This window comes from Mastigoproctus giganteus, chromosome 11 (genome assembly GCF_048544385.1).
Source record: "Mastigoproctus giganteus isolate SK-2022 chromosome 11, ASM4854438v1, whole genome shotgun sequence".
NCBI classification, from domain to species: Eukaryota; Metazoa; Arthropoda; class Arachnida; order Uropygi; family Thelyphonidae; genus Mastigoproctus; species Mastigoproctus giganteus.
In genome coordinates this window covers 68,210,972-68,236,181 of record NC_143585.1, presented here as the reverse complement: position 1 = coordinate 68,236,181, position 25,210 = coordinate 68,210,972, and the positions used below count along the sequence as shown (strand labels likewise).

The 25,210-nt window shown below is 37.2% G+C and overlaps 1 protein-coding gene across 1 annotated transcript in view; it reads right to left on the bottom strand.

The window, feature by feature from the left end:
* Positions 1 to 438: 438 nt before the first annotated feature.
* Positions 439 to 25,210, bottom strand: part of LOC150078091 (cGMP-dependent 3',5'-cyclic phosphodiesterase-like) — a 329,128-nt gene continuing 304,356 nt past the window's right edge. Inside the window, exons 25-28 of the mRNA XM_090384462.1 lie at positions 20,479 to 20,624; positions 16,551 to 16,732; positions 13,349 to 13,419; positions 439 to 859 (exon numbers count right to left, since the gene is read on the bottom strand). Coding sequence (XP_090240588.1) covers positions 13,403 to 13,419; positions 16,551 to 16,732; positions 20,479 to 20,624 — 345 coding nt within the window. The 3' untranslated portion in view covers positions 439 to 859; positions 13,349 to 13,402. The remainder of the gene's footprint in view (positions 860 to 13,348; positions 13,420 to 16,550; positions 16,733 to 20,478; positions 20,625 to 25,210) is intronic.

The following is a 25,210-nucleotide window of genomic DNA, read 5'->3' as shown; positions in this document are numbered from 1 at the left end:
AACTATGGAATATATACAAAATTACCACATATTTTACACTGACTAAATAAATACACATCAAACCCACTGATGTGCTGCTATTACACCACTTCAAATATTCACACAAACAATTCATGCCATATCTAAATATAAATTGCACATTTATATACAAATATAAATGTAAGTTCTACTTTATCAGATACAAAACAGTTTTGTTTTTTTTTGTTTTTTTTTTTTTGCAGCATTTTGAAATCTACTGCAACTAATGCACATATTTAACATCTGCTTGTTTTAAAGAACATAGCAAAATAAAGCATTTTTCTAAGCAAAAGATGATTAAAAAATCTACTTCATTCTTAACAAGTAATATCTTTCTATTTGAACATATATTTCACAGTTTAGTACGAATTCACACTGCAGTACTGATCAACCCAAAGGACTTGTCTTTTAAGTCAGCACATCAGTAATGTCATATGACACTTAAGTAACTGTACATCTGCAAACCAACTGTATCACAATGACAAATGATGTGAAACTATGTGTTTATATATAGTATGAATTTCATTGTCCACCAGATAGGCCCAATGCCTAAGGAAAGCATATATTGTAACAAAGGCAATGCTTAATTATACTATGACACACACATGCACATATTACACAAAAGTGATGGTGAAATAGTACATGAAACAGTTCACTGAAAGGAAGAATTGAAAATGTCAATAGTGGTCCAGCTGAATAGAAATCAAACCTCTGAGAACAATGTCAGTTTCCACTTTTCCCTCATCATCATACTACTGGATTTATTTATTCTTGTCATCTTACCACCGTGCATGCTTCTTGGGGCTTGATACGCTCTTGCTTTGTATCAACACAGTGTATTCTAGAAATAAATAAAAAAATTATGTTATGTGTGTGTTCATATAGAGATATCCATATCTATATTAATTTTATTTTATCCATAATTTTCCAACTCCTAAAAAGCTTAATAAAAAAGCATTTTTTCCCATGGAAATTAAAAGTTTAGTTTGTTGATGCATTAATATATAAAATAAATTTTAATAGTAGATTAGAACAACATAGCATAACTTAGTATGGAGATAACGCTATGTTTATTGAACAGGTGGCTGCAAAGCCTGAAATTTACAAATAGGTTCCAAATGACAGCATGAATTAATACATTTTTTCCTTGAGGCTTGTCACATTCTCTTAGGTATGATGACAAGCTAGTGCTTGCTATCTGAGTCTAAAATTCTGATAGAACTAATAGTCAGGAGACATTTGTGAGTCAAGTGAATAAAATTTCAGTGAAGTCTTCATATTTCAACAACAAAATCCTCTGCTTGCACCTTCACAAAGGTGGCACTGTTAGTAACCTTAGGCATACTCCCTCTCCTCCATGTGCAAGTTCTGAAACACTGCACATAGTATGATGGAAATAACCACCCATGTGTGAACCAACATAAGCAGGGACTGAGGTGTGGTGCCATACCACACAGAAGAATGACACTCCTCTGTGTCACCAGGCAATACTAGGTGGTAGACGACTCTCATCAATTGATGCAGTATTACTACTTTGCTTATTGGAGGCTTGAAGTGGAGAAACCCATGTTTAGTCTCCACAGCAAAGCTTCAGTAATCCCCTTCCACTCTGCAGAATGATTGATATTATTTGAGATTATGAGGGGCATCATAGTGAGATCCAATCTCCTTTATATTTTGAGGGTATAGCTTTAAAATGGTGTTCACAGACTGGTCGCTAGAGAGTACACCAGAAAGAGCCTATTAGTGACTCTCTAAGAGGCAGTCAGATCAGCTAGCATATATGCTTGCTATCTCTACTCTGCCAGTTATGTCAAGGAGCTCTGTTTTATTCTTACTGTGTGTACACCATATCCAAAAATTCAATTACTTCATACATGTGCCCACCCCCATCACTTTTACTTTATCTACTGAATGCATCATGAATAGTCAAACTAACATATTTATCTGTGAAAAAAACCTAAACTTCCCAAATACTTTCTCATTCATTTCATAAATACACACGGTCTCAGTTCCAATCTCAATGATGTCCATATCCATTTACAGTTTGCCAAGCCCAATTTATTTTTTTCTGACAGAATCCAAATTACCACTTGCCTTAACCACTACTCATCTAAATTGTTCTAATTATTTGCTGTATGACTCCTTTTGTTTCAAGGGTTGTACTCATGCATACATTCACTCTGTATTCCCTGTCAAAAATTTAGTAATTTGGAATCTCCTCTTTCCAATCTTCTCTAGCTTAAACTCTCGCTACCTCATTCTGTTAAATTCATCTGCTGCTTCTTTGTCATTCTACTAAATCTACTAATCACTTGGAACTCTTTGACTTCCTCTCTCTGAAACAATTTTCTACAGTCCAACCTTCCTATGAGTGAGGTAATTGTCCTTGGCTATTTTAATGTTCACAACTTCAGCTGGCTTCAGTTTTTTTAATCACATGGACCTAGCTGGGTGGGATGCTGAGGCTTTTCCAATTACTAATAACCTTGCACAGATTGTTTCTTTACCTATCAGAATAACAGACAATCCTAACTGCCCACCCAACACTCTTGATCTTTTTCTCACAAAAAAAACCTTCTCTTCACCAATGAAGCCTTTTCCTCATGGCCATTCTTAGCCTTGTGTTATTTGACATTACAAGGATGAAAACTGGGATGATCTGTAAGATTTCTATTCTTCTTTTTCTTGCCTTGGTTGGATTACTATTTTAAATCTTCCAATGGCAATATCTGTTCAGATCATATCAGTGAAATTATTCTTGTAGGGATGAAATCCTTTATTCCACAATCCACTTTAAAATATTGTCCTTTATTTACACCTTGTTTTTATAATAAATGCACTAAGGCTGTTCAAGACAAGAATGTTGCATATCACAATTGGCTCTCATCCAAATCTCCAGGTTCATTTTCTACATACAGTAAATCTCGGAACACTCGTAAAGCAATTATTATTCAATCAAAACTAAATTTTTAACAGGCTGAGAGTAGAAAACTTAATTCTTTTCTAAACAATAGTCAAGCATTCTGGTCTGTTGCCAAAGTTATTGGCTGCAACTTTTGCCCATCTACACGTCCACCTCTGTTGAAAACCTGAAGGTCCTGTTGCCACCTCAGCTAAACATAAAGCATCCTACTTTTCTTCTTACTTTTGTATTGACAATCTTGGTAAGCCACTTCCTACCATTAGCATTAGTTGAGGCATATGATGCAAGAAAGCAAGCTTATGCAGCATCAGCCAAAAAAAAAAAAAAAAAAACCTCCAATTTCACCCATCCATTCACTCCAAATCCTGTCTAGCTCAGCCTTAAATTTATTTAAGCTATCAACTTCCACAACAAGAGATGGAAGTCTGTTCCAACAATCAATAACCACTGGCTAAAGGCAAATTCCTGCACATCTATTCTACAAGTGTCTTTCCTCAATTTGAATTTATGCCCCCTCAGGTTTATAATCTGAGCAAGAATCCGATCAGCATTGAGCATGTTCAACCTGTTCAAGGCCTTATACACCTCAATCAGATCATATCACTGGTGCCTAGTCTCCAGGCACTTCAGTTTGCAGAACTTAAGCCTTTCTTGGTAAGAGCACCTCTTTGTTCCCCTCACCAATCTTGTTTCCCTTTGTACTTGTTCTAGCATTTGGGGGGGGACAAAGACCAATAGATTGACAGTAGCCACTGGCAGAGGTGAAAGAGATTCTTCCACTGCTTCTATTAGAATGAGCAGAAGCCTGAAAAACAAGATGCATGGTATTTCAGAGACTGCTGGGAGCCATTGCGGTACAAGTAAACACATGGGTTGTGTTAGGGTAGCTAAGAATAGAAACAGGTGCAGGTATACTTGCGTGTACACCAATGCTAGGAGTTTAGTAAATAAATTTGATGAATTTGAGGTATTGCTCAAAACATCGAAGGCAGATATTGTTGGGATATCAGAGACGTGGTGTCACACAGATATAAGGGATGCAGAACTGCAATTTGGGGAGTACAATGTCTACAGAAAGGATAGACAGGATAGGAAGGGGGGAGGGGTTATGCTATTAGTTAAGAAACACATAAAAACCAAGGAAGTGAAGCCAGTCGACATCGCTGGACAGTGCAGTGTTGAGTCAGTTTGGTGTGACATAAACATTGGGAGATCAAAATTGAGAGTAGGAGTGTGCTATAGGCCTAATGACTCTGAAGAGTATAATAAGGAACTGTACAGGAAAATAGAGTGGGCCAGTAAATCAGAGAGTCTTATAATGGGAGACTTTAATTTCCCAGATATTGACTGGAATTTGGGGGCTGGTTACTCACACACTAGCAGGGCTTTTGTGGATTTATTGGATGATTGTTTTCTACATCAGCATGTTCGGGAGGCAACTAGAGGGAGTAATACTCTTGATTTGATTATCAGCAGTGATTCTTCATGCATTAAGAATCTGCAGATAAATGAACCACTAGGTGGCAGTGATCACAGTGTGCTGAAGTGGGATTTACTCAAAGAGGTAACTACCATTAGGGGTAAAGGGAAGGGTTATTGCTTCCGTAAAGGCGACTATGATGGACTGAGACAGTATTTAAATTCTATACAGTGGGACCAACTGATGATGTTACCAACAGCAAATTCAAAATGGGAAGCATTCAAAGAACTTATCTTGGAAGCTACGAGGCTTTACATACCAACTAAGAAATATTGTTCAAGGTTTAGGCCAAAATGGATGTCAGATGAACTAATGAGGCATATGGCAGAGAAGAAAAATGCATGGGATACTTACAAATTAACACATGACACAGAAGCCTATGATAGATACAAGTTGATATGCAACCAAGTTACAAAGGAGGTTAGGCAGGCGAAGGCAGATTACGAGAAATCCTTGGAAAGGGATGCAAAGAAAAACAGCAAAGAGTTCTTTACTTATGTAAACTCTAGAAGGAAGGGGATGAATCAGATTGGTCCACTGGATATTGATGGGTCAACTGTTGATGATCCTGCTCAGGTAGCTAACAAACTAAATGAATATTTTGCATCGACATTCACACATGAGGAGTTATTCAGCAAGGGGAATGCCAGAGGTGTATTCAACTCTAGCAGTAAGCTACAGAATCTTGAAATAACTGGGAGTAAAGTGGAGGAGAAACTGTTGAAGATAAACACAAGAAAGGCACCCGGGGTGGATGGGATCTATCCAGTTATATTAAAGGAGGCAGCAAAGGAAGTAAGCAAACCCTTAGCCATAATTATGAGAGCTTCCTTGGACTCAGGGGAGGTACCCATAGACTGGAAATGTGCAAATGTGACCCCAATTCACAAAGGAGGATCAAAGGCTGACACAAGTAATTATAGACCTGTGAGCTTAACTTCTGTTCCAGGAAAATTAATGGAGGCACTGGTTAAAGAAGCACTGCAGGATCATTTAGACAAGACGTCAGTTATAGCTCAGACACAGCATGGTTTTGTTAAGGGGAAGTCTTGCCTGACCAACCTGATTGGATACTATGATGCAGTCACAAAAGAACTGGATGCAGGGAATAACTTTGATATTATATACTTGGATCTTAGAAAGGCTTTTGATACTGTTGCACATGGAAGACTGCTACACAAATTGGAGCAGTGTGACATTGGAGGCAAATTGCTGCTATGGATAAAGGGGTGGTTGAGGGGGAGAAGACAGAGAGTGGTAATCAATGGACACTGCTCATCGTGGACTGATGTTATTAGTGGAGTCCCTCAGGGCTCAGTGTTGGGTCCATTATTGTTTTCTCTATTTATAAATGATATTGATGATGGTATATCGGGCTTAATGTCCAAGTTTGCAGACGATACAAAGGTTGGCAGGGTTGTCAAGGATACTACTGACACTATGCTGCTGCAACAGGATCTGGAAAGGTTGAGCAGATGGGCTGAGAGGTGGCAAATGAAGTTTAACATTGACAAATGTAAAGTACTACACATGGGAAACAGCAACCCCAGAGCAATGTATCAACTCTGTGGTACTACACTGACAGTGGTAGAGAATGAAAGGGACTTGGGGGTGGTTGTGCAGGCAGATATGAAGTTCTCTGAGCAGTGCAGACGGGCTGCAAGAGTAGCTCATGGAGTATTGTCAATGATATACAGGAATTTTTCCAGCAGGCATAAGGAGGTGATCACCTAGAGTACTATATACAGGTCTGGAGGCCTCATTTCAAGAAGGATGTAGAGCTGCTGGAACGAGTACAGAGAAGGGTAACAAGATTAGTGAATGGAACAAAGGGGTGCTCTTACGAAGAAAGGCTTAAGTTTTGCAAATTACAGTGTCTGGAGACTAGGCACCAGCGAGGTGATCTGATAGAGGTGTATAAAGCCTTGAATGGTTTAAGCATGCTCAATGCTGATGGGATTCTTCCTCTAGCTCAGAAAAATCACCTGAGAGGGCATAAATTCAAATTGAGGAAAGACAGATGTAGGATAGACGTGCGGAAATTTGCCTTTAGCCAGCGGGTGGTTGGTTGGTGGAACAGACTTCCATCCCTTGTGGTGGAGGTTGATAGCCTAAATAAGTTTAAGGCTCAGCTGGACAGGTATTTTGAACGAACAGAGGGGTGAAGCGGAAGTGGGTTTTTTTTTTTTTTTTTTTTTTTGGCTGATGCTGCATAAGCTTGCTTTCTTGCATCAAATGCCTCTACTAATGCTAATGCTAGCAACTGTACATCCTTCCTAAAATGAGGCCTCCAGACCTGTACACAGTACTCAAGTTGTGGCCTGACCATTGTACAAGGGGATAATCACCTCCTTGTCCCTAGCTAACTTGTCCCTAGCTAAATATGCTAGAAAACTTCCTACATATCATTGACAAGACTCCATGACCTGCTCTGGCAGCCCATCTGCACTGCTCAGAGAACTTCATATCTGACTGCACAATTACCCACAGGTCTTTTTCATTCTCCACTTCCCTGAGTGTAGTACCACACAGCTGGTACCTTTCTCTTGGGTTACAGCTACTCAAATGCAGTACTCTGCGTTTGTCAATGTTAAACTTCAGTTGTCACTTCTCAGCCCATTTGCCCAACTTATCTAGATCCTGTTGCAGTAGTATACTGTCTTTACTGTCATTAACAACCGTGCCAACCTTTGTATCATCCGCCAACTTGGAAATTAAGCCTGATATACCTTCATCAATATCATTGATGAAAACAACAATGGGCCCAGCACCAAAACCTCGGAAACTCCACTAATAACGTTAGTCCACGAAGAGCAGCATCCATTGATTAATTCCCAGTACATTCCATGCAATGCCTCCTGTGGTCTTCCATTAAAAAGGATGTCAGAAGAATTTGAACACTCTTCATGCCTAGAAAGCTCCAGGTCCTGAGGGCATTTCTCCTTTTGTTCTCAAAAATTGTATTCCTGAGCTTGCTCCTGTTATGTGTTACGTTTTTATTCTTTCTTATTCACTTGGATCGTACCCGGCCAGTTCTTAAAAAGGTTGATAAATCCCTCCCATCCAATTACTGTCCCATTGCACTTATCTCTACTCTTTACAAAGTAATGGAGAAATTCATTAACCACTAACCCCTAAACTATCTGAAAACCTTCAATCTGATCAATGATCATCAGTACGGATTCCATTGATGTCGATCCACTGGTGATATACTGGCTTATGTTAGTATTAGTAGTAGCAAATGATGCAAGAAATCAAGCTTATAGAGCATCAAACAAACAAACAAAAAAACTACTCATCTCGTCTGTAAAGCAGTTGCCCTTGACATTTCTAAGGCTTTTGATCATGTTTGGCATAAAGGTTTTCTAAACAAGCTTACAACTAATGACGCTGACTATTTTCTGCAATTGGGTATCCAGCTTTTTCTTGGACTGCTCAAATACACCCTATCATGGCCCTCTGTATTTTACCTTTTCCACTAATACTGGTGTTCCCAATGGTTCAGTTCTTTCTCCCACTCTTTTCCTCTTGTACATTAATGACTTTCTTCCACTGACAAGAAATTCTAACCGTAGTTTTGCTGATAATGGCATCTTGCATTCCACCTTCCAGTTTGAGAAAACTTGCTCTGCACAAACAGCTTCATTCTCAAGAATATCAACTACCAATTTCTTAAATACTGATTGTCAGGTACTTCTCCAAGTGGGGCAAAGATAACTTTGTTAATTTTAATCCTCCTAAAACTCAGTCCTGTCTCATATCTTGCAAAAAAGGAATGTACTGCTCCTATGCTTATCTTTGATAACACTCAAATCTTTAGACAAGATCACATATCTCTATTAGGGATTATTCTGACTGCTAATCTCTCTTGGCATAAGCATATCAAGCTAATCTTGGGAGGGCTAATCTTGGCATAAGCATATCACAAATACTGCTTCCTCTGCATCTAAAAAACTGGGTTTTCTATTTTTCTCTTGGCATTACTATACTTCTAAACAACTTCACACTCTGTACAAATCTCAAATACACACTATCATGAAATATTCTTCCCACATCTGGAGTACTGCACCCAAAGCCTCTCTCTCTGGCTTGTACTCTATTCAAAAGAAGGCAGTCAGGTTAATTAATGACCCATCTCTTACAAAGTCTCTCCACTCTGTCTCATAGGCATTCTGTTTTAACTGCATGCCTTTTCTATAGATAATTCCACAGGCACCATTCTTTTTGAATTGGCATCTATAATCCCCTCTCTCTTTCAAACCAGCCCAAACACATGCCACAACCAGTCAGCATCCATTTACTGTCCAACTTTAAACTCACAGTACCAATTGTTCTTTCTCATTTATCCCTTTAACTTCTGTTTTCTGGAATAACCTTCCTTCACATGTATTTCCTGAAAATTACAATCTATAAAATTTCAAGTCTAATATCAACAAGTATCTTCTGTCTTCTCAATCTTCAACTCAACTTGCACATAGTACTAAGTAGGTTCTAATGTATTTTTATGCCTGGGGTATTCATAACACACACACACACACACACACACACCACACACACACATGAACGATGGTGTCCATCAGTCAACTCCATGTGGAAGATTACCCTTATACTGAATATACATTGTAATTTAATTTTATTATTATTTAATGACATCCAAGTTTAGGTCTTATATCCATATGTATATCTGTTTGTAGAAATGTGTGTTCACTGTCCAATTTGCATATCATATAGGCTGAAAAACACAGAATATCTCACAAGAGAAATCCTACTCCCTCCACCTGAGATCAATCAGTGAACTACAGCTTCAACAAGTGAAGAGGTCAGAAATCATCAATGGGAATCGAACCCAAACCTCTCCAAATGAGTGACAGATGTATTGTGCCAACTAAGCTGCCATGGAGGGCTAATCTTGAATGCAATTAGGAACATATTGTAGCCTGTGTCCTGGTGGTACCAGAGGCTTCCTTCTTATCCATCTGTTTACTCTGAGGTAAAGCAAGACTTAACCACTTGTGTGTAATGTGGGGTTTATAGAGTAGTGTTGACATACTGGCCACTTTGCAACCAAGGAGCAACAACACAAGGAAGATTCTCCCTCATTCCTGTTCCTGCCATGAGGAGGCAGGATTTCATCTATATGTAACACACATGCATGACCTCTCCGTTTCAGAAGAGCAGGAAAGGGAGAGCCAAGATGCAAAGGGGATAAAGAAAAATGTCTAGGAAAAGACAGACAAGAGAAGAAAAAGAATAAAGACAGGAAAGATAAAAGGGAAAGAGAAAGGGGAAGCAGGCATTGTCCCACCTTCAGATAGCCAGAGGTCAACAAGCAAAGTGAAAATGAGGAAAAAGAAAAGACTTAAAGAGTAGAAGGGGAAATAACAGAAAGAAAGAAATCCCCGCAAAGTTAGAAGTCAGCAGAGGATGACAGCAGTTTGCAGTCAAAAAATGTCAAGCAGAAAACAGGCTGAGAAAGGGCAGTCCAAATATGTGGTAGAATCAGTCCAGAGATTAACTATAAGGGTAAATTTGCTCTATCCATGCCCAAGAATAGAATGAATCCAGGTTTGTGGCAAAGATTTATTTCAGTTGTCACATAGATACCCATAGATTCACATAGATTCAGTTGTCACATAGAATGCTTCCCATTTTGAATTTGCTGTTGGTAACATCATCAGTTGGTCCCACTGTATAGAATTTAAATACTGTCTCAGACCATCGTAGTCACCTTTACAAAAGCAATAACCCTTCCCTTTACTCCTGATCATAGTTACCTCTTTGAATAAATCCCACTTCAGCACACTGTGATCACTGCCACCTAGTGGTTCCTTTATCTGCAGATTCTTAATGCATGAAGAATCACTACTGATAATCAAATCAAGACTATTACTCCCTCTAGTTGCTTCCCGAACATGCTGATGTAGAAAAGCTAGTGTGTGAGTGACCAACTAAATTAAGCCTTGCTAGTGTGTGAGTGACCAACCCACAAATTCCAGTCAATAACTGAGAAATTAAAATCCCACATAATAAGACTCTCTGATTTACTGGCCCACTCTTCTATTTCCCTGTACAGTTTCTTATCATACTCATCAGAGTCATTAGGCCTATAGCACACTCCTACTCTCAATTTTGATCTCCCAATGCTTATGTCACACCAAACTGACTCGACACTGCACTGTCCAGCAATGTCGATTGGCTTCACTTCCTCGGATTTTATGTGTTTCTTAACTAATAGCATAACCCCTCCTCCCTTCCTATAGACACTGTACTCCCCAAATTCCAGTTCTGCATTCCTTATATCTGTGTAACACCACATCTCTGATATCCCAACAATATCTGCCTTTGATGCTTTGAGCAATACCTCAAATTCATCAAATTTATTTACCAAACTCCTAGCCTTGGTGTACACGCAAGTATACATGCACCTGCTCTTTTTCTTAGCTACCCTAACACAACCTATGTGTTTACTTGTATCGCAATGACTCCCAGCAGTCTCTGAAATATCCTGCATCTTGTTTTCCAGGCTTCTGCTCATTCCAATAGAAGCAGTGCAAGAATCACTTTCACCTCTGCCAGTGGCTACTGTTAATCTATTAGTCCTTGTATCCCCCCCCAAGCTAGCAGTTTTCCGACCCACCTATCACTGCCTCGATAGCATCAGCAAATATTCTTGCACCCTTTCTATTTAAGTGTATCCCATCTCTGTAGAAGCAGTCTCTCCTGTTAACAAGTACAGACCAGGCTGAAAAAAATTCTTCCCCTTGAGCCTTGCACAATCTTTCCAGGGCCGAATTGATCGAAAAGGCTCTCATCATATACTCCCTCCTATCGTGTCTGGGCAAAATTGAAGACTCTTTCAAATTCAACCCTAATTCATGGCTTTTTTTCAACAGTGACCTGTACTTGTTAAGTAATTCTGCCGGTCTCCTACTCTTAATATCATTAGTGTGAACATGTACAACTATATCACCTTTTATGCCCTTAAAAGATGATATCCGCTCTACGTCATCAACCTTTACCCCTGGCAGAAATACCCTGGTCCTGTTCCACCTATCCTTTTTACAAAACATGTTCCCCGTTTCCCTGACAATAGAGTCACCAACAACTACTAGTTCCTGTGGGACCAGCGCATTCTGCCTATTGCTGGAGTTGCTTCTCGGTTGCCGCATAGAGCTTGATGTCAACCATGTACATCAGGTGGGTGAGGATGTACAGGTTCTTTCTTCCTTCTTTGAGGTTATATCCACACTTGCTGCCATTAAGCATGGCGAATAGTGGGTTGAATCCTAGACAGAATCACAGTGGGCTCAGAGCATCTCCCTGAAAGATTCCTCTTCTGATGGAGATTGGTCTGGTTGTGATGGTCTCAACCTTAATGGTGGTACTCCATTTCGCCATTGTTGCTCCTAGGAAGTTTGTCACTATCAGATTGACGTTTTATTTCTTCAGGGTCTCTATTAGCCAGCTATGAGATATGGAGTCGAAGGCCTTGCGGTAATCAATGTAGGCCGTGTATAGGTTGCGGTGCTTCTTGTAGGCTTGCTCCATAACTGCGGCATCTATGGTTAGTTGTTCCTTGCATCCTTTCTGCTGTTCGGCCATTATGTTCTGACTCTCTAAGTGGTCTGATATCTTCTTGGTTATGTAGCTGGTCAGGAACTTGTACATCATTGGGAGGCAGGTGATTGGCCTGTATTTCACTGGGTTTCTTGTATCTTCATCTTTAGGCTTCAGATAAGTGACTCCTTCAGTGAGAAACTTTGGGATTGTCTCCAGGTGCCTTATGATTTGAGTGAACTGTGCTTCTTGTACCAGTAGTTGTGGACATTATCAATTCCTGGGGTTCGCCAGTTGTGGGTGTTCCTGATAGACTGTTTTACTTTTTCTCGAATCTCCCACTCTCTCATCTCTTGTACATCCTTGGTTTTCTTATGTTCTACTTCAATCCAGGGGGCTCGGCTGTTATAACTTACTTTACTGCTCCAGACATTTCTCGATCTCCAGAACTCCTTGATTGCCTTCTTCTCGGGTGGTCCATTTCCTGCTTTTTCATCTTCTCTCAGTTTCCTGTAGAAGGCTCTTTGGTCCTCATCGAAGATTCAGTTGTTTATTTTCCTCTGGGAACTCTCTTTGTATCAGCGTAGTCTCTTGCTGAGTGTGACGAGGTTCTGCTTCAGTGTGTCCAAGTATTCTCCTATTCTCTGATTTCTGGTCTCGCGAATTATAAATTACTGGAATAAGTTACCTACTACATGAGTGGTAGAGGCTTTTGGGGAAATTCATAGGTCAGCTGGATAGTTTACCTATGGGAGGAGGGAAATGCATAGGTTGTCTATTTCCTGTTCTTTTATTATTCATTTTACTTAAATATTTTATTTTTATTATTATTTTAACTCTTTTTTTCCCCTTTTTTTTTTTTTTTTGTTAGGCTGGTGCAGCATTAGCATTGGGCTGCCTTGTGCCATATGCTCATTACTAATACTAAATCTTCACCTATCCATTCATGCAAAAAGTAATGTATCTACTGATATAATTAAATTGATGAATACAGAATCATCTATGGTACAGTAGCCAAATTATTATTACAGAAAAAAAAAATTGTTTTATGGGCAAATTACATTTACTATAATAGTTTGAGTGACTATCTACATTCAAAACAATACCAAGATATCGAAATAAATGACGCATGTACTAATGAGAAGTAAAGGAAGTCGTCAATTTTTTACAATATCTAATATACATGTGTGTGTGAAATAAAGGAGTTATTAAAAATAGCAGATATCAAAGACTATTTTCAAAATGAACAATAACTGTGAATTACAGACAGTTAATAAAAGGATGGAAAAAATCCTTAAATTTTCTATCACTACTATGAGAGAGAGAGAGAGAAAGATGAATAGGGGGAAAAAAAAAGCAATAATTACCATGACTAAAATTCCTTGCTTCCAAAAAATCCCTATTTGGAAATAAAGGAGAGTTCATTCATCCTGGCTTTCTATAAGTAAAAACATTATTCCTATAAATAGTTGTATAAATATAACACAGAAAAATATAATGCTTATTGATACTACACTTCTTTGGATTTCATAATTTAATGATAAACAAGGAAAAAACTTAATTTTCCACTACTAATTTCCCCTTCCAATCTTCTCACAACTGACAGATGAACCCAACCATTTCTTAACAATTTGATATGGCTTCCAGTTTTTTCTCTGCTTCCTGGGAATTTAATTATCATGATTTATATAGAATTTTATTTACTGAGATTAATATGTCCTAATTCTTCTAAATGTATTATTCTTAGAGTCAAAATGAATGCTCTTTTACAAGAGAAAAATTTATTACATGACTGACAATTTATTACATAAAATGTATAAATTTTGTAATTAATATGTAGTGCATAAAAATATGGAGCACCTAGTACCTTTCAATTTTATGCTACAGACTTAATACTAGAAACGAATTGAATTTAGCTAAGCAGTGACTTCAACACATTTTATTCCAAGAAGACAAGCTGATTCTCAAGAACTCACAATAATCTTTTAAAATTCTAAAATTTTGTGAAGTTTTGAGTGGCTGATCATGATGTTACATCTTCCTGACCTATCAATAAATCAGCACTTGATGTTGTGGGCATTTATAATAACTAGTATTAGTAGTGCAAAATGACCAAGAAAGCAAGAATATAAAAAAATCAGAAAAAAAAAAAAAAAACTTCCCACATTATCTGTCCATCTGTTCTAATAATTTGTCTAGTTTTTCCTTATATTTCACAACACCAGACAGAAGTTTGTTCCAACAATCGACTATTCACTGGTTGAAAGCAAATGTATGCTTATCTATTCTACAACCATCCTTCCTCAAATTAAATGTATGGCCCCCCTCATGTAAGCTATCTGAGAAAGAGTAAGAATGCCATCAACATATAGCTTATTCAATTGATTCAAAACCTTAAACACCTCAATCAGACCTCCTCACAGGTACCTAGTTTCCAAAGCAAGTCTTTGTTGGTAACAGTACCTTTTGTTCCCCTCACTGATCTGGTTAATCTTCTTTGGATCTGTTCCAACAGATACACATCCTTCCTAAAATGGGGCTTCCAAACCTGAATGCAATGTTCAAGACATTACCTTATACAATGGGATAATCAAGCATGTCGTAAATAGTTCAGTTACAAATGAACAAGCAATCTGGTATGAAAAATTTGTTGAAATCACTACTACGCTTAACTACTGTTAAACATTTATACTATTAAAAAAATTTTAACAGTATAAATTTTTAAAAAATTGAAATTTAAACTACTGTTTAAACTTAGCTTTAAATATACAGGCAACCCCCATATAACACGATACTTCTACAACATGGTTTTGCTCTAACACAATTAATAAATTTCGGCAATCCTCGCACAACGGTACTTATATAACATGGTTTCACTCTAATGCAGTTAGAGAATCGTGGCAAACCTCTTAAAGCATGGTATTTTTGAACTTTTTTGCAGGGAAAACCCTACTATTACATTTGATGTAATTTTTCAACATTTCCATTCTTTTTGTGAATCCCCACTATTGACCCGCTAGTTGTTATGCAAAAAAAAAGTATTGGGAAATCTCCATGTTAGGTTCTGTGATACTGAACTTGTGCTTGTTTGAGACCATAAAAATTTGACTTTTAAAGGTTTTTGTAAGGGTATTTTGGTTTTTATTTGATAATTTATAAATTTTTCCAGCTATGTATTACTAAACTTTGTTCTTAAGAACTGTATGTTGAATTAAATTCCAGCCCTAAATTATGCCTAAGGAAAGTAAAAGAGCACCACTCAAAAGAAACATTATTTCTCTAGAATCAAAGATACAAATTTTGGAATCTTAAAAAAGGGGAAGTATCATTGTTTCAAAAAAATTTAAATGAAGCAAAAATCCAGACCATAAAGCAAAATGAACAGAAAATTAGAATTGCTGTTGCTGCAGGATCTTTCATTTCCGCAAATATGACAGCTTGCCCCCAAGCATTAATAATTGAGAAAATGGAAAAAGCACTCAGTATTTGGATTGATGGATTTGGATATTACTATTTTTAATAAAAATTAAGTTTCAAATAGTTATATATATATATATATATAATAAAAAGGGTGTATTTTTGTTAGCTTTTGGAACATAACCTCTTTTTTGTACTGATTCTTAATCCCATATAACATGGTTTCGTACTACGCAAGATTTTATAAGAAACTAACTACTGTGTTATACGAGGGTTACCTTCACTTATAAAGTATATTTAGAGCTAAGTTTAAACAGTTAATCTTGCTGATGTAATGAAGCATTTAGTACAAAATATAGCCAAAAATGTCTTATGTGATGAATTGTTGGCATTTGGCAACTGAGCAGGCCAGGGTCAGCGCCATCATACATTTCTGGTTGATGATCATTATACTGTTTGCTAAGAGTGCATCAATCTCATATTGTGGACACTTCACCCCAAATTGCCTTGTTACAGGGATATGCATCTTAAATAAAAAGCACTGCTCTAAATGGAGAAAGATATTGCTAATTATTTAAAATGTATGCTGTTCTAGATGGTGCTTTAACATTGAATAAGCTCTAAATTTATTTGAATTTCAAAGCATGTACTATTAATAAGCATCTCACATATTGTAAATATTTTTTGTGACTTGCTCATCAAATTGTATATATGGTACCCACCTTCCCACCTGTGACACACGAACTAGCACAAAAACTATGTAATGGAGAATTTTAAATAATTAGCAATATACTTCTCCATTTGAAACAGTGCTTTTTAAGTGTGTAATGAAATACAGAGACAAATTATGATGAAGTGCCTCCACAACATGAGATTGATACATTCATAGCAACTCTGTTACAAATACTCATAGCTACAAACAAAACTAAAGCGTTTGCCATAATCTGTACAATAACGTTCCACAACCATAGCTCTCAATGCAAAAGGCTTTTGCAATGAATTTATTTCATTTCTGGCACTCAACATATTAGTGATACGAGAACCCCCCACCAACAGCTTCTGAACTCCTTTCCAAGTTACTGCATGTGCCAAACATCCATTATATGCTATTTACAAAAAAAAAAAAAAAAACATACACAATTTTTAACATACCTGTACTTTCTTGATACTGAAGAAGTTCTCGTTCCACTTCTTCATTCTCTAGTATATCTAAAGACGATGTACTATTTGTATAACGTCTTCTGTATATATCAGATATCCTTTCCCAAAACAGCTTGTTTGTTTGTACAGCTTTATATGGTTGCTCAGCTTCAGGAAAAAAGCCAGCTAAAAGCCTATGATTAAAGTAATGAATAAGTTCACCATGGATTTTTTCATAAAAAGTAATTACAAAAATGTAGTTCAACAGATCAGAAAAGATTCAGTTTACATTTCTGAAATTAATACCTTGAGAATTGCCTGTGGGTTTGAAGTTGGACAGCAAATGGATGTTGGCGGCACGTGCTCGGACTGTTTTGAAAGAGAGAGCGGGAATTATAGAAGCCAATTCAGAAGAACAGTGCCCATGGAAGTATCTGTAGAAGAGGCATGCAGCAGAAACAGTGCGTCTATGAGAAAGCGAGTGGAGAGACTCTGTTAGAGATGAATCATTAATTAACCTAACTGCCCTCTTCTGAATGGAATCAAGAAGCCTGAGAGAGGTTTTGGGGGCACCACCCCAGATGTGGGAACAATATTCCATGGCAGGGTGGATTTACGATTTATACAGAGTGAGCAGCTGTTTGGAAGAAAAGTAACGCCGAGAGCGAAAGAGAAAACCAAGTTTTTTAGATGCAGAGGAAGCAATATTTGTAATGTGCTTGTGCCAAGAGAGATTAGAAGTCAGGGTAATCCCCAAAAGAGATATATCATTTTGCCTAGAAATCGGAGTGTCACCAAAGATAAGCATAGGAGCAGAAGAATCCTTTTCGAGATATAAGACAAGACTGAGTTTTAGAAGGGTTGAAATCAACTAAGCTGTCTTTGCCCCACTGGAGAATTACCTGAAGATCGGAATTTAAGGAATTGGTAGCAGATTTTTGAGAAGTTGAGGTTGATTGAGCAGGACAAGGTTTCTCAAAATGGAAAGTGGAATGCAATGTGCTATCATCTGCAAAACTATGGATAGGATTTCCAGTCAATGGAAGAAGGTCATTAATATACAAGAGGAAAAGAGTGGAGGAAAGAACTGAATCTTGGGGGACATCAGTATTAGTGGAGAAGTTAGAAGACAGAGAGCCATCTACCATCACCCTCAGTGAGCGATCAGAGAGAAAACTGGATAACCAATTACTAAAAACAGTTGGCAAACCATAAGATGGAAGCTTGTTTAGAAGACCTTTATGCCAAACACGATCAAAAGCCTTTGAGATGTCAAGAGCAACTACTTGTGTTTCACTGAACCTTTCCATTGAAGTAGTCCATAAATGGGTAACATAAGCCAGAATATCACCAGTGGATCGACACTGATGGAATCCATACTGGCGATCATTGATCAGACGGAAGGTTTCTAGGTAGTTTAAGAGTTGGCGGTTAATTGATTTTTCCATTACTTTAGAAAGAGTAGAAGTAATTGCAATGGGATGATAATTGGATGGGAGGGATTTGTCACCCTTTTTAGGAACTGGCTGGACATGAGCAAATTTCCAAGCAGAAGGAAAAACGCCTTTGGAATAAGAAAGTGAAAAAAGGTGGCAAAGAATAGGAGTAAGTTCAGGAGCACAGGTTTTGAGAACAAGTGGAGAAATACCATCGGGACCTGGAGCTTTCTTAGCATCAAGATTCTTCAAAATCCTTCTGACATCCTTTTGACGGAAGACCACAGGGGGCATTGAATGGAGCGTGTTGGGAATGGTGGGAGGTGTTTTACCTAGATCATTAATACATGAGTTGGAAGAAAAATGGGATGCTAGCAGGTCAGCTTTATCCTTGGCTGAAGTGACAACAGAACCGTCTGGTTTGGACAGAGGTGGGAGCAGAGATGGGCAAAAGTTGCGGCCAATAGCTTTGGCAAGAGACCAGAATGCTCGGCTACCATTAGGGCAAGAAGCAAGTTTTCTACTCTTAGCCTGTTCAAACTCTAGTTTGGACTGATTAATAACTGCTTTACAATTGTTGCGAGCTTTGGTGTAGGCAGAAAATGAAACTGAAGAATTAGATACAAGTCAATTACGATATGCAACATTCTTCTCTTGAACAGCCTTAGCACATTTATTGGAAAACCAAGGTTTAGATAAAGGACGAGATTTTAAAGTGGAGTGTGAGATAAAGGATTCCATTCCTGCAAGAATAATTTCACTGACACGATCTGAGCAAACGTTGACATCAGAAGTTTTGAAACATCCGACCAAGGAAAAGAAGACAAGAAGTCTCGCAGGTCATCCCATTTTGCATTCTTGTAATGCCAAACAACACGAGGTTGGGAATAGCCATGAGATAAAGGTTCCATTTGAGAAGAGACAATCACCAAGTTGTGATCTGAAGTGCCTAAAGGACCTCTCACTTCGACCGTGTACTTAGAAGGGTTGTTTGTGAGAAAAAGATCAAACGTATTGGCTGTATGATTACGATTGTCCGGTATTCTTGTAGGTAAATGAACAATCTGTGCTAGGTCATTAGTAATTGCAAAAGCCTCAGTATCTCGACCTGCTGAGTCGGTGTGACTAGAAAACAGAAGCCAGCTCGAGTTGTGAACATTAAAATCACCAAGGAAAATTACCTCACTGTTAGGAAAGTTGGACTGGAGAAAGTCAAGTTGCAAAGAGAGGAAGTCAAAGAGCTCCAAGTGATTAGTGGAGTTGGGATGAATTTGACACAATGAGGTAGAGAGATTTTAAGCCAGAGAAGATCAAAGAGAGGAGTGCTCTAAGTGCTTACCACTTTTCTGCTTCTTTTAATATAATTGGACGGATCCCATCAGTCCCAAGTGCCATTTACCTTTAACTTCAACATTTTCAATCATCACAATCATTTAGCTTCCAGTTATAACTTGGTGTACTTCTGGTGGTCCCATCCCTAAAATCTACTGTGCAGGTGAGTGTAGACGCAAAAATGCTCATTTAGCTTGCTAGCAACAGTAATAATAATTGAAGCAAGAAACTATTTTACATCAATATGATCTGAACAGATTTTTATGTTTAATTGTTATACAGAAAAAATAACAATTAAACATAAAACTAAGGAAGTACTTTCCATAGCAGATGCCTCCATCATAGATCAAACTGCACCAATTTCAAAATACATGTGCATGCAGTGTGTTGTTTACAAGACATGAAAATAAAACAAAAGTTAAACATAATAAAAAAATAAAATTAAAGTATGGCTTTTGATGGGTTTTTCCATTTATAATTCCAAGTGAACAAAATTTTTTTCACTTTAAAACTATCTCAAAAAAAAGTTTCGGTATATTTAGGAAAGTAGAAAAAAAATGTAGATTTTTAATCATTAATTAACAATTAATTTTCAACAGTTATTTTCAAAGCACACCTGTCAGCTTCTGCATGACTCCTATCAGATTAAATAGTATAACAAATTTCAGTTTATAATATGTGGGGTTATGAAATTTCATAATATATCAGTATTATAAGATGCAGATTTATGAACAGGCGAATTAATATTAGAATGAGAGGGAAGTAGTACAAGGAAGCAAAGCTTATATATCACCTGCAATAAGAAAAAGTTTCTTTATCAACTCATCTTCAGGATCTTCATCTATGATTCAGAATCTGTTTGAGCAAAGCACAAAACAAAATATTACAATTTTCATAATCCATGCCTGATTTTGTTGGAGAAACAAAAACTCCCCACAAGTCAAGACAACAACCTTTCAACCCAGCCCTATATTGAAATGCTATGTACTTTGGTTCATTTTATTTGTTAAGCCCTTGGCAGATGAAATCCTTCTTTATACAATTTTCATACTGTTTTATTTCATCTTATCATATTTTATTTTATGGAAAAGTGTTATTAAAAAAATGCTGATTAGTGCTAGCTATGCATTTATAAAATGTATATTTTTTCCTATATAGAATATAATACTCACTCATAAACAGGAAGCACTATACTTTGGATGAAGCTGATCTGCAATTCTGGAATGCAAGCCTTTTCTCGGTCCATCATCTCACTTGGTCGAACTCCCATAGCCTTTTCCAAATCACCTTGTGAAAAGAATTCCCTGTACACAAGCTCCTAAAAATTATTATAAATATAACAATAAAATTCCTTGTACTATTAAATTTTCTACAGATATATTTCAAATACCAAATTTGTGTCTCTTTTAGAAAAGAATTATCATGAGATCTTTTGAAGAACTTTATCAAAAAAAAATCAATTTAAATTAATTAAGAGATCTTTTGAGATATATTATTAAAATAATTAAAGGTTTTAGAATAAATTTTGCCTAGATAGAGTTGATTTTAAACAATTTATTTTTCTTGACCATTTTGATGAATAAATAAAAAAAAATAATAAATAAATAAAAAAAAAGACAAAGAGTATGAATTATTAAGATTTTATCACCTAATTCATACTCTGTTTCTATCTCTTTGTTTTAACAGTTCCACCAACTTGTTCTTTAAAAAACTCATATTTGAATACCAGTTTCACAGGTACTGGTTGATTAGTTGTTCCCTGGTGCAACAACTACTTTGGTCATAGTGTGCCAGCTCATACAGTCTTTACTCTGACGTAGAGCTGCTGGAACGAGTACAGAGAAGGGCAACAAGATTAGTGAATGGAACAAAGGGGTGCTCTTACGAAGAAAGGCTTAAGTTTTGCAAATTACAGTGTCTGGAGACTAGGCACCAGCGAGGTGATCTGATAGAGGTGTATAAAGCCTTGAATGGTTTAAGCATGCTCAATGCTGATGGGATTCTTCCTCTAGCTCAGAAAAATCACCTGAGAGGGCATAAATTCAAATTGAGGAAAGACAGATGTAGGATAGACGTGCGGAAATTTGCCTTTAGCCAGCGGGTGGTTGGTTGGTGGAACAGACTTCCATCCCTTGTGGTGGAGGTTGATAGCCTAAATAAGTTTAAGGCTCAGCTGGACAGGTATTTTGAACGAACAGAGGGGTGAAGTGGAAGTGGGTTTTTTTTTTTTTTTCGGCTGATGCTGCATAAGCTTGCTTTCTTGCATCAAATGCCTCTACTAATGCTAATGCTACTCTATAAGTGTGTGTGTCCATGGACTAAAAAACCTGGTATAACTCAAGGGAGATATCAACTGACTACAAGTCTAAATTAACAAGAGAAACCACTGGGAGTGATTTGGAATCTTAACTGGGAAAAGCCCAAAAAAATCATTTTCAGGGTTTTCCCAGTTAGGCTTCAACAGTTGTACATGCTATAAAACCTGTACTGCAAGTACAGTGAAATATCACTAAAATGAATTTGTGTGGGTGGACAAAATATATTTGTTATAATGAAATTTAATTACAATGAAACACAGTAAAAAAAGTTGGAACAGTAATTTATCATTACAAAATAATTGTAACAAAACTTGCTTATTAAATGAAATTCTATATTTTTAATGAAAAATTTAGAAATTGTTTTTTTATACTTGTTATTTTCAAACAAAAATAACAAGCATGAAAATTAATAAAACTTTTATTAATTCTGCATGGAAAAACAGAAAAACATTAAAAACAAGGGAAAAAACAATAAAGTATAGTCTCTTCCATTTCTGCACCTCCACAACTCTGTGCAATCATTTTTCCAATCAGTGCATGGAAAGCAGCATAATATCCAGTACTGCTGCTGCAACATACGGTATATGGATGGCCTATGTGACATATGACAAAAAAAATAATAATAATAAATGACAGATTTCTGTTGGCTCAATTTGAATAAAATTTGGGATGAGTGAATTAAAATTTTGTGCAAATGCATCCACTGGGATGTCAAATTTTTATGTGCAGATGGATGGACAGCCAGAGAGACATGAAGACAAGGGTTGATTTACACATATACACATGCACCTAAGAATGTCTGAGCCCACTATGATTACCTGTGTGAAAACAAAATCCCTACAGTAGTTATTTCTTTGAATAAATCTCATGCCAATACACTACATTCACTACCACCTAAAGGTCATAAAGGTATGCTAACTTAAAAATTCTTAACACATGAATTACTGCTGATAATAAGATCAATGATACTGCCTTCTCTTGTTACCACTGTAACATGTTGGTGTTGAAAAACCATCATAAAGCAAATCAAAAAATGCAAAGCTACTGAGTGAGTAGCAGAGCATTATCTGGAAAGTTAAAATCTATCCCCTCCCATATGCCAAGATATTATTATTTGCTTGCCCACTCTATTTGTCTATATGGTTCAATATATTCTTTGCAATCACTAGGCCAATAAGAGATTCCTACTCTCATCTTTGTTTTTCCAGTGTCTATGTCACACCAGACTGACTCCACACTACACTAACCTGTGCCTACTGGTTGCACTGTTTTAGAAACAATGTGCTTCTGAACCAAAAGCATAACTCCCTGTTCAACTTTCATGTTTGTCCTTTCTGTACATATTATAATCACCATACTGAATTTCTGCATTCCCAATATCAGATTGACACCATGTTTTCAAAAACTCATCAAATTTATTTACTATGCTCCTAGAATTATTGTATAAGCAAGTAAATATGTGACTCTCAACATTTTTAGTAACTCTCACATAACTCATGTGCATCTCCAGCAGGCCTTGTACCACTCCCTCCTTTGCTTTTCGGGTTATTGCATGTCACAATAGCACACTGCAATAATTAATTCCACCTCTGCTTTTGGCTATCACTAAACTATTAGTTTGTGTATCCCCCTCCATCTGCCCCAAAACTAAAAATTTTCCAACCCACCTAATATTTCCTCAACAGCATCAATGAATATTGTTGCACCTCTTCTATTCAAGCGAATCTTAACTCTGTTAATGAGCACTTGCCATGCTGGGAAAAATTCTACACCACAAGCCTTGAACAGTCTCTGCAAGGTCCAAATGATTAACAAAGCTCTTTTCATAAAGTAACTCCTAATAGGTCATGGAAAATTTCAGATGCTTTAAAATTTAGCCCTAATTTGCATTTTTTCCCAATAAAGGGAAAAAATGCAATAAAGCTTCAGACTGCATACACTTAATATCATTAGTGTCAACATATACAACAATATCATTTTTGTGACCTTCCAAGATGACAACTTTATAATACTATCAACTTTTGCACATGGAAGACATATCTTGGTCCTATTCCACCTATCCTTATTTGCATAAAATATTCTTGTTTCCCTGAAATAGCCTTCAAGAATACTACCTCCTGTGGGACCAGTGCATTCTAACCCAAAAATAACTTACACACTTGGTAGGGTTGAATTAAAAAACCAGAAGGGATTTCAGAGTTATGATATGGGTGGACATGACGTTATCTGAGCAGTATTGACAGGCAGCATGGAAGGTCAATGGTGTCCAATTGGTGATTATTAGTAGTAATAGTAGCAGTAGTAGTGGCAAATGATGCAAGAAAGCAAGCTTATATAGCATCAGCCAAAAAAAAAAAAAAAAAAAAAAAAACTTACACACTTCACCCATCCATACCCCTCCAAGAATTTGTCTAATTTTTCTTTAAATTTATGCAAACCATTTATTTCCAACAACAACAAATGGAAGCCTATTCCAACAAGCCTGTTGTGCTGGCTGAAGGCAAACTTCCACACATCTATCCTACAACCATCCTTCCCCAAATTGAATTTGTGTCCCATCAGGTATGTAGTCTCAGCAAGAGAAAGAAAATGCCATCAACATTTAGCTTACTCAATCCGTTCAAAGATTTAAACACCTCAATGAGATATCCCCCACAGGTGCCTAGTCTCCAGATGATGCAATTTGTAGAACTAAAGCCTTTTTTTGGTAATAGCACTCTTTTGTCACCAATCTGGTGCCTTTCTCTGCATGCATTCCAGCAGATCTGCACCCTTCCTAAAGTGAGGCATTCAAGACCTGTATGCAGTACTCAAGGTGAGGCTTAACCATGGCCTCGTACAAAGGAATAATCACCTTCTTATCCTTTCTAGCAAAGTTTCTGTATATCATTGACAAAATCCCATGAGCTGGCCTGCAGCCTATCCCCACTGTTCAGAGAATTTCATACCTGACTGCACAATTACTCCCAGGTCTATTCAGTTTCCATTGCCCCGAATGTAGAATCACACAGTTGATAAGTTACTCTGGGATTACTGCTACCCATATACAGTACCTTGCATTTGTCAATGTTAAACTTCAACTGCCATTTCTCAGCCCACTGACCTAATTTTCCTAGATTTTGTTGCAGTAGCTCACCCTAATGACTGTTATTAACCACCCTGCCAACCTTTATATCATCTGTAAACTTAGACATTAAGCCTGATATACCTTCATCAATATCATTAATATATAATGAAAACAACAATGGGTCAGCACTGAACCCTGGGGAACTCCACATTAACATTAGTCCACAAAGAGCAATGCCCACTGATAACCACTCTCTGTCTTCTACCATTCAATCACCTCTTTATCCATAGCAGTAACTTGCCCTTAATGCCACATTGCTCCAGTTTGTACAGCAGTCTTTTATGTGCAACAGTATCAAAAGCCTTGCTGAAATCCAAGTATATGATATCAAAATTAATTTCTGCATCCAGTTCCTTTGTTACTGCATCATTGTATCCAACAAAACTGGTTAGACAGAACAGCCCCTTAACAAATCCATGCTGTGACTGCAGTATAATTACATTCCTGTCTAGATGGTCC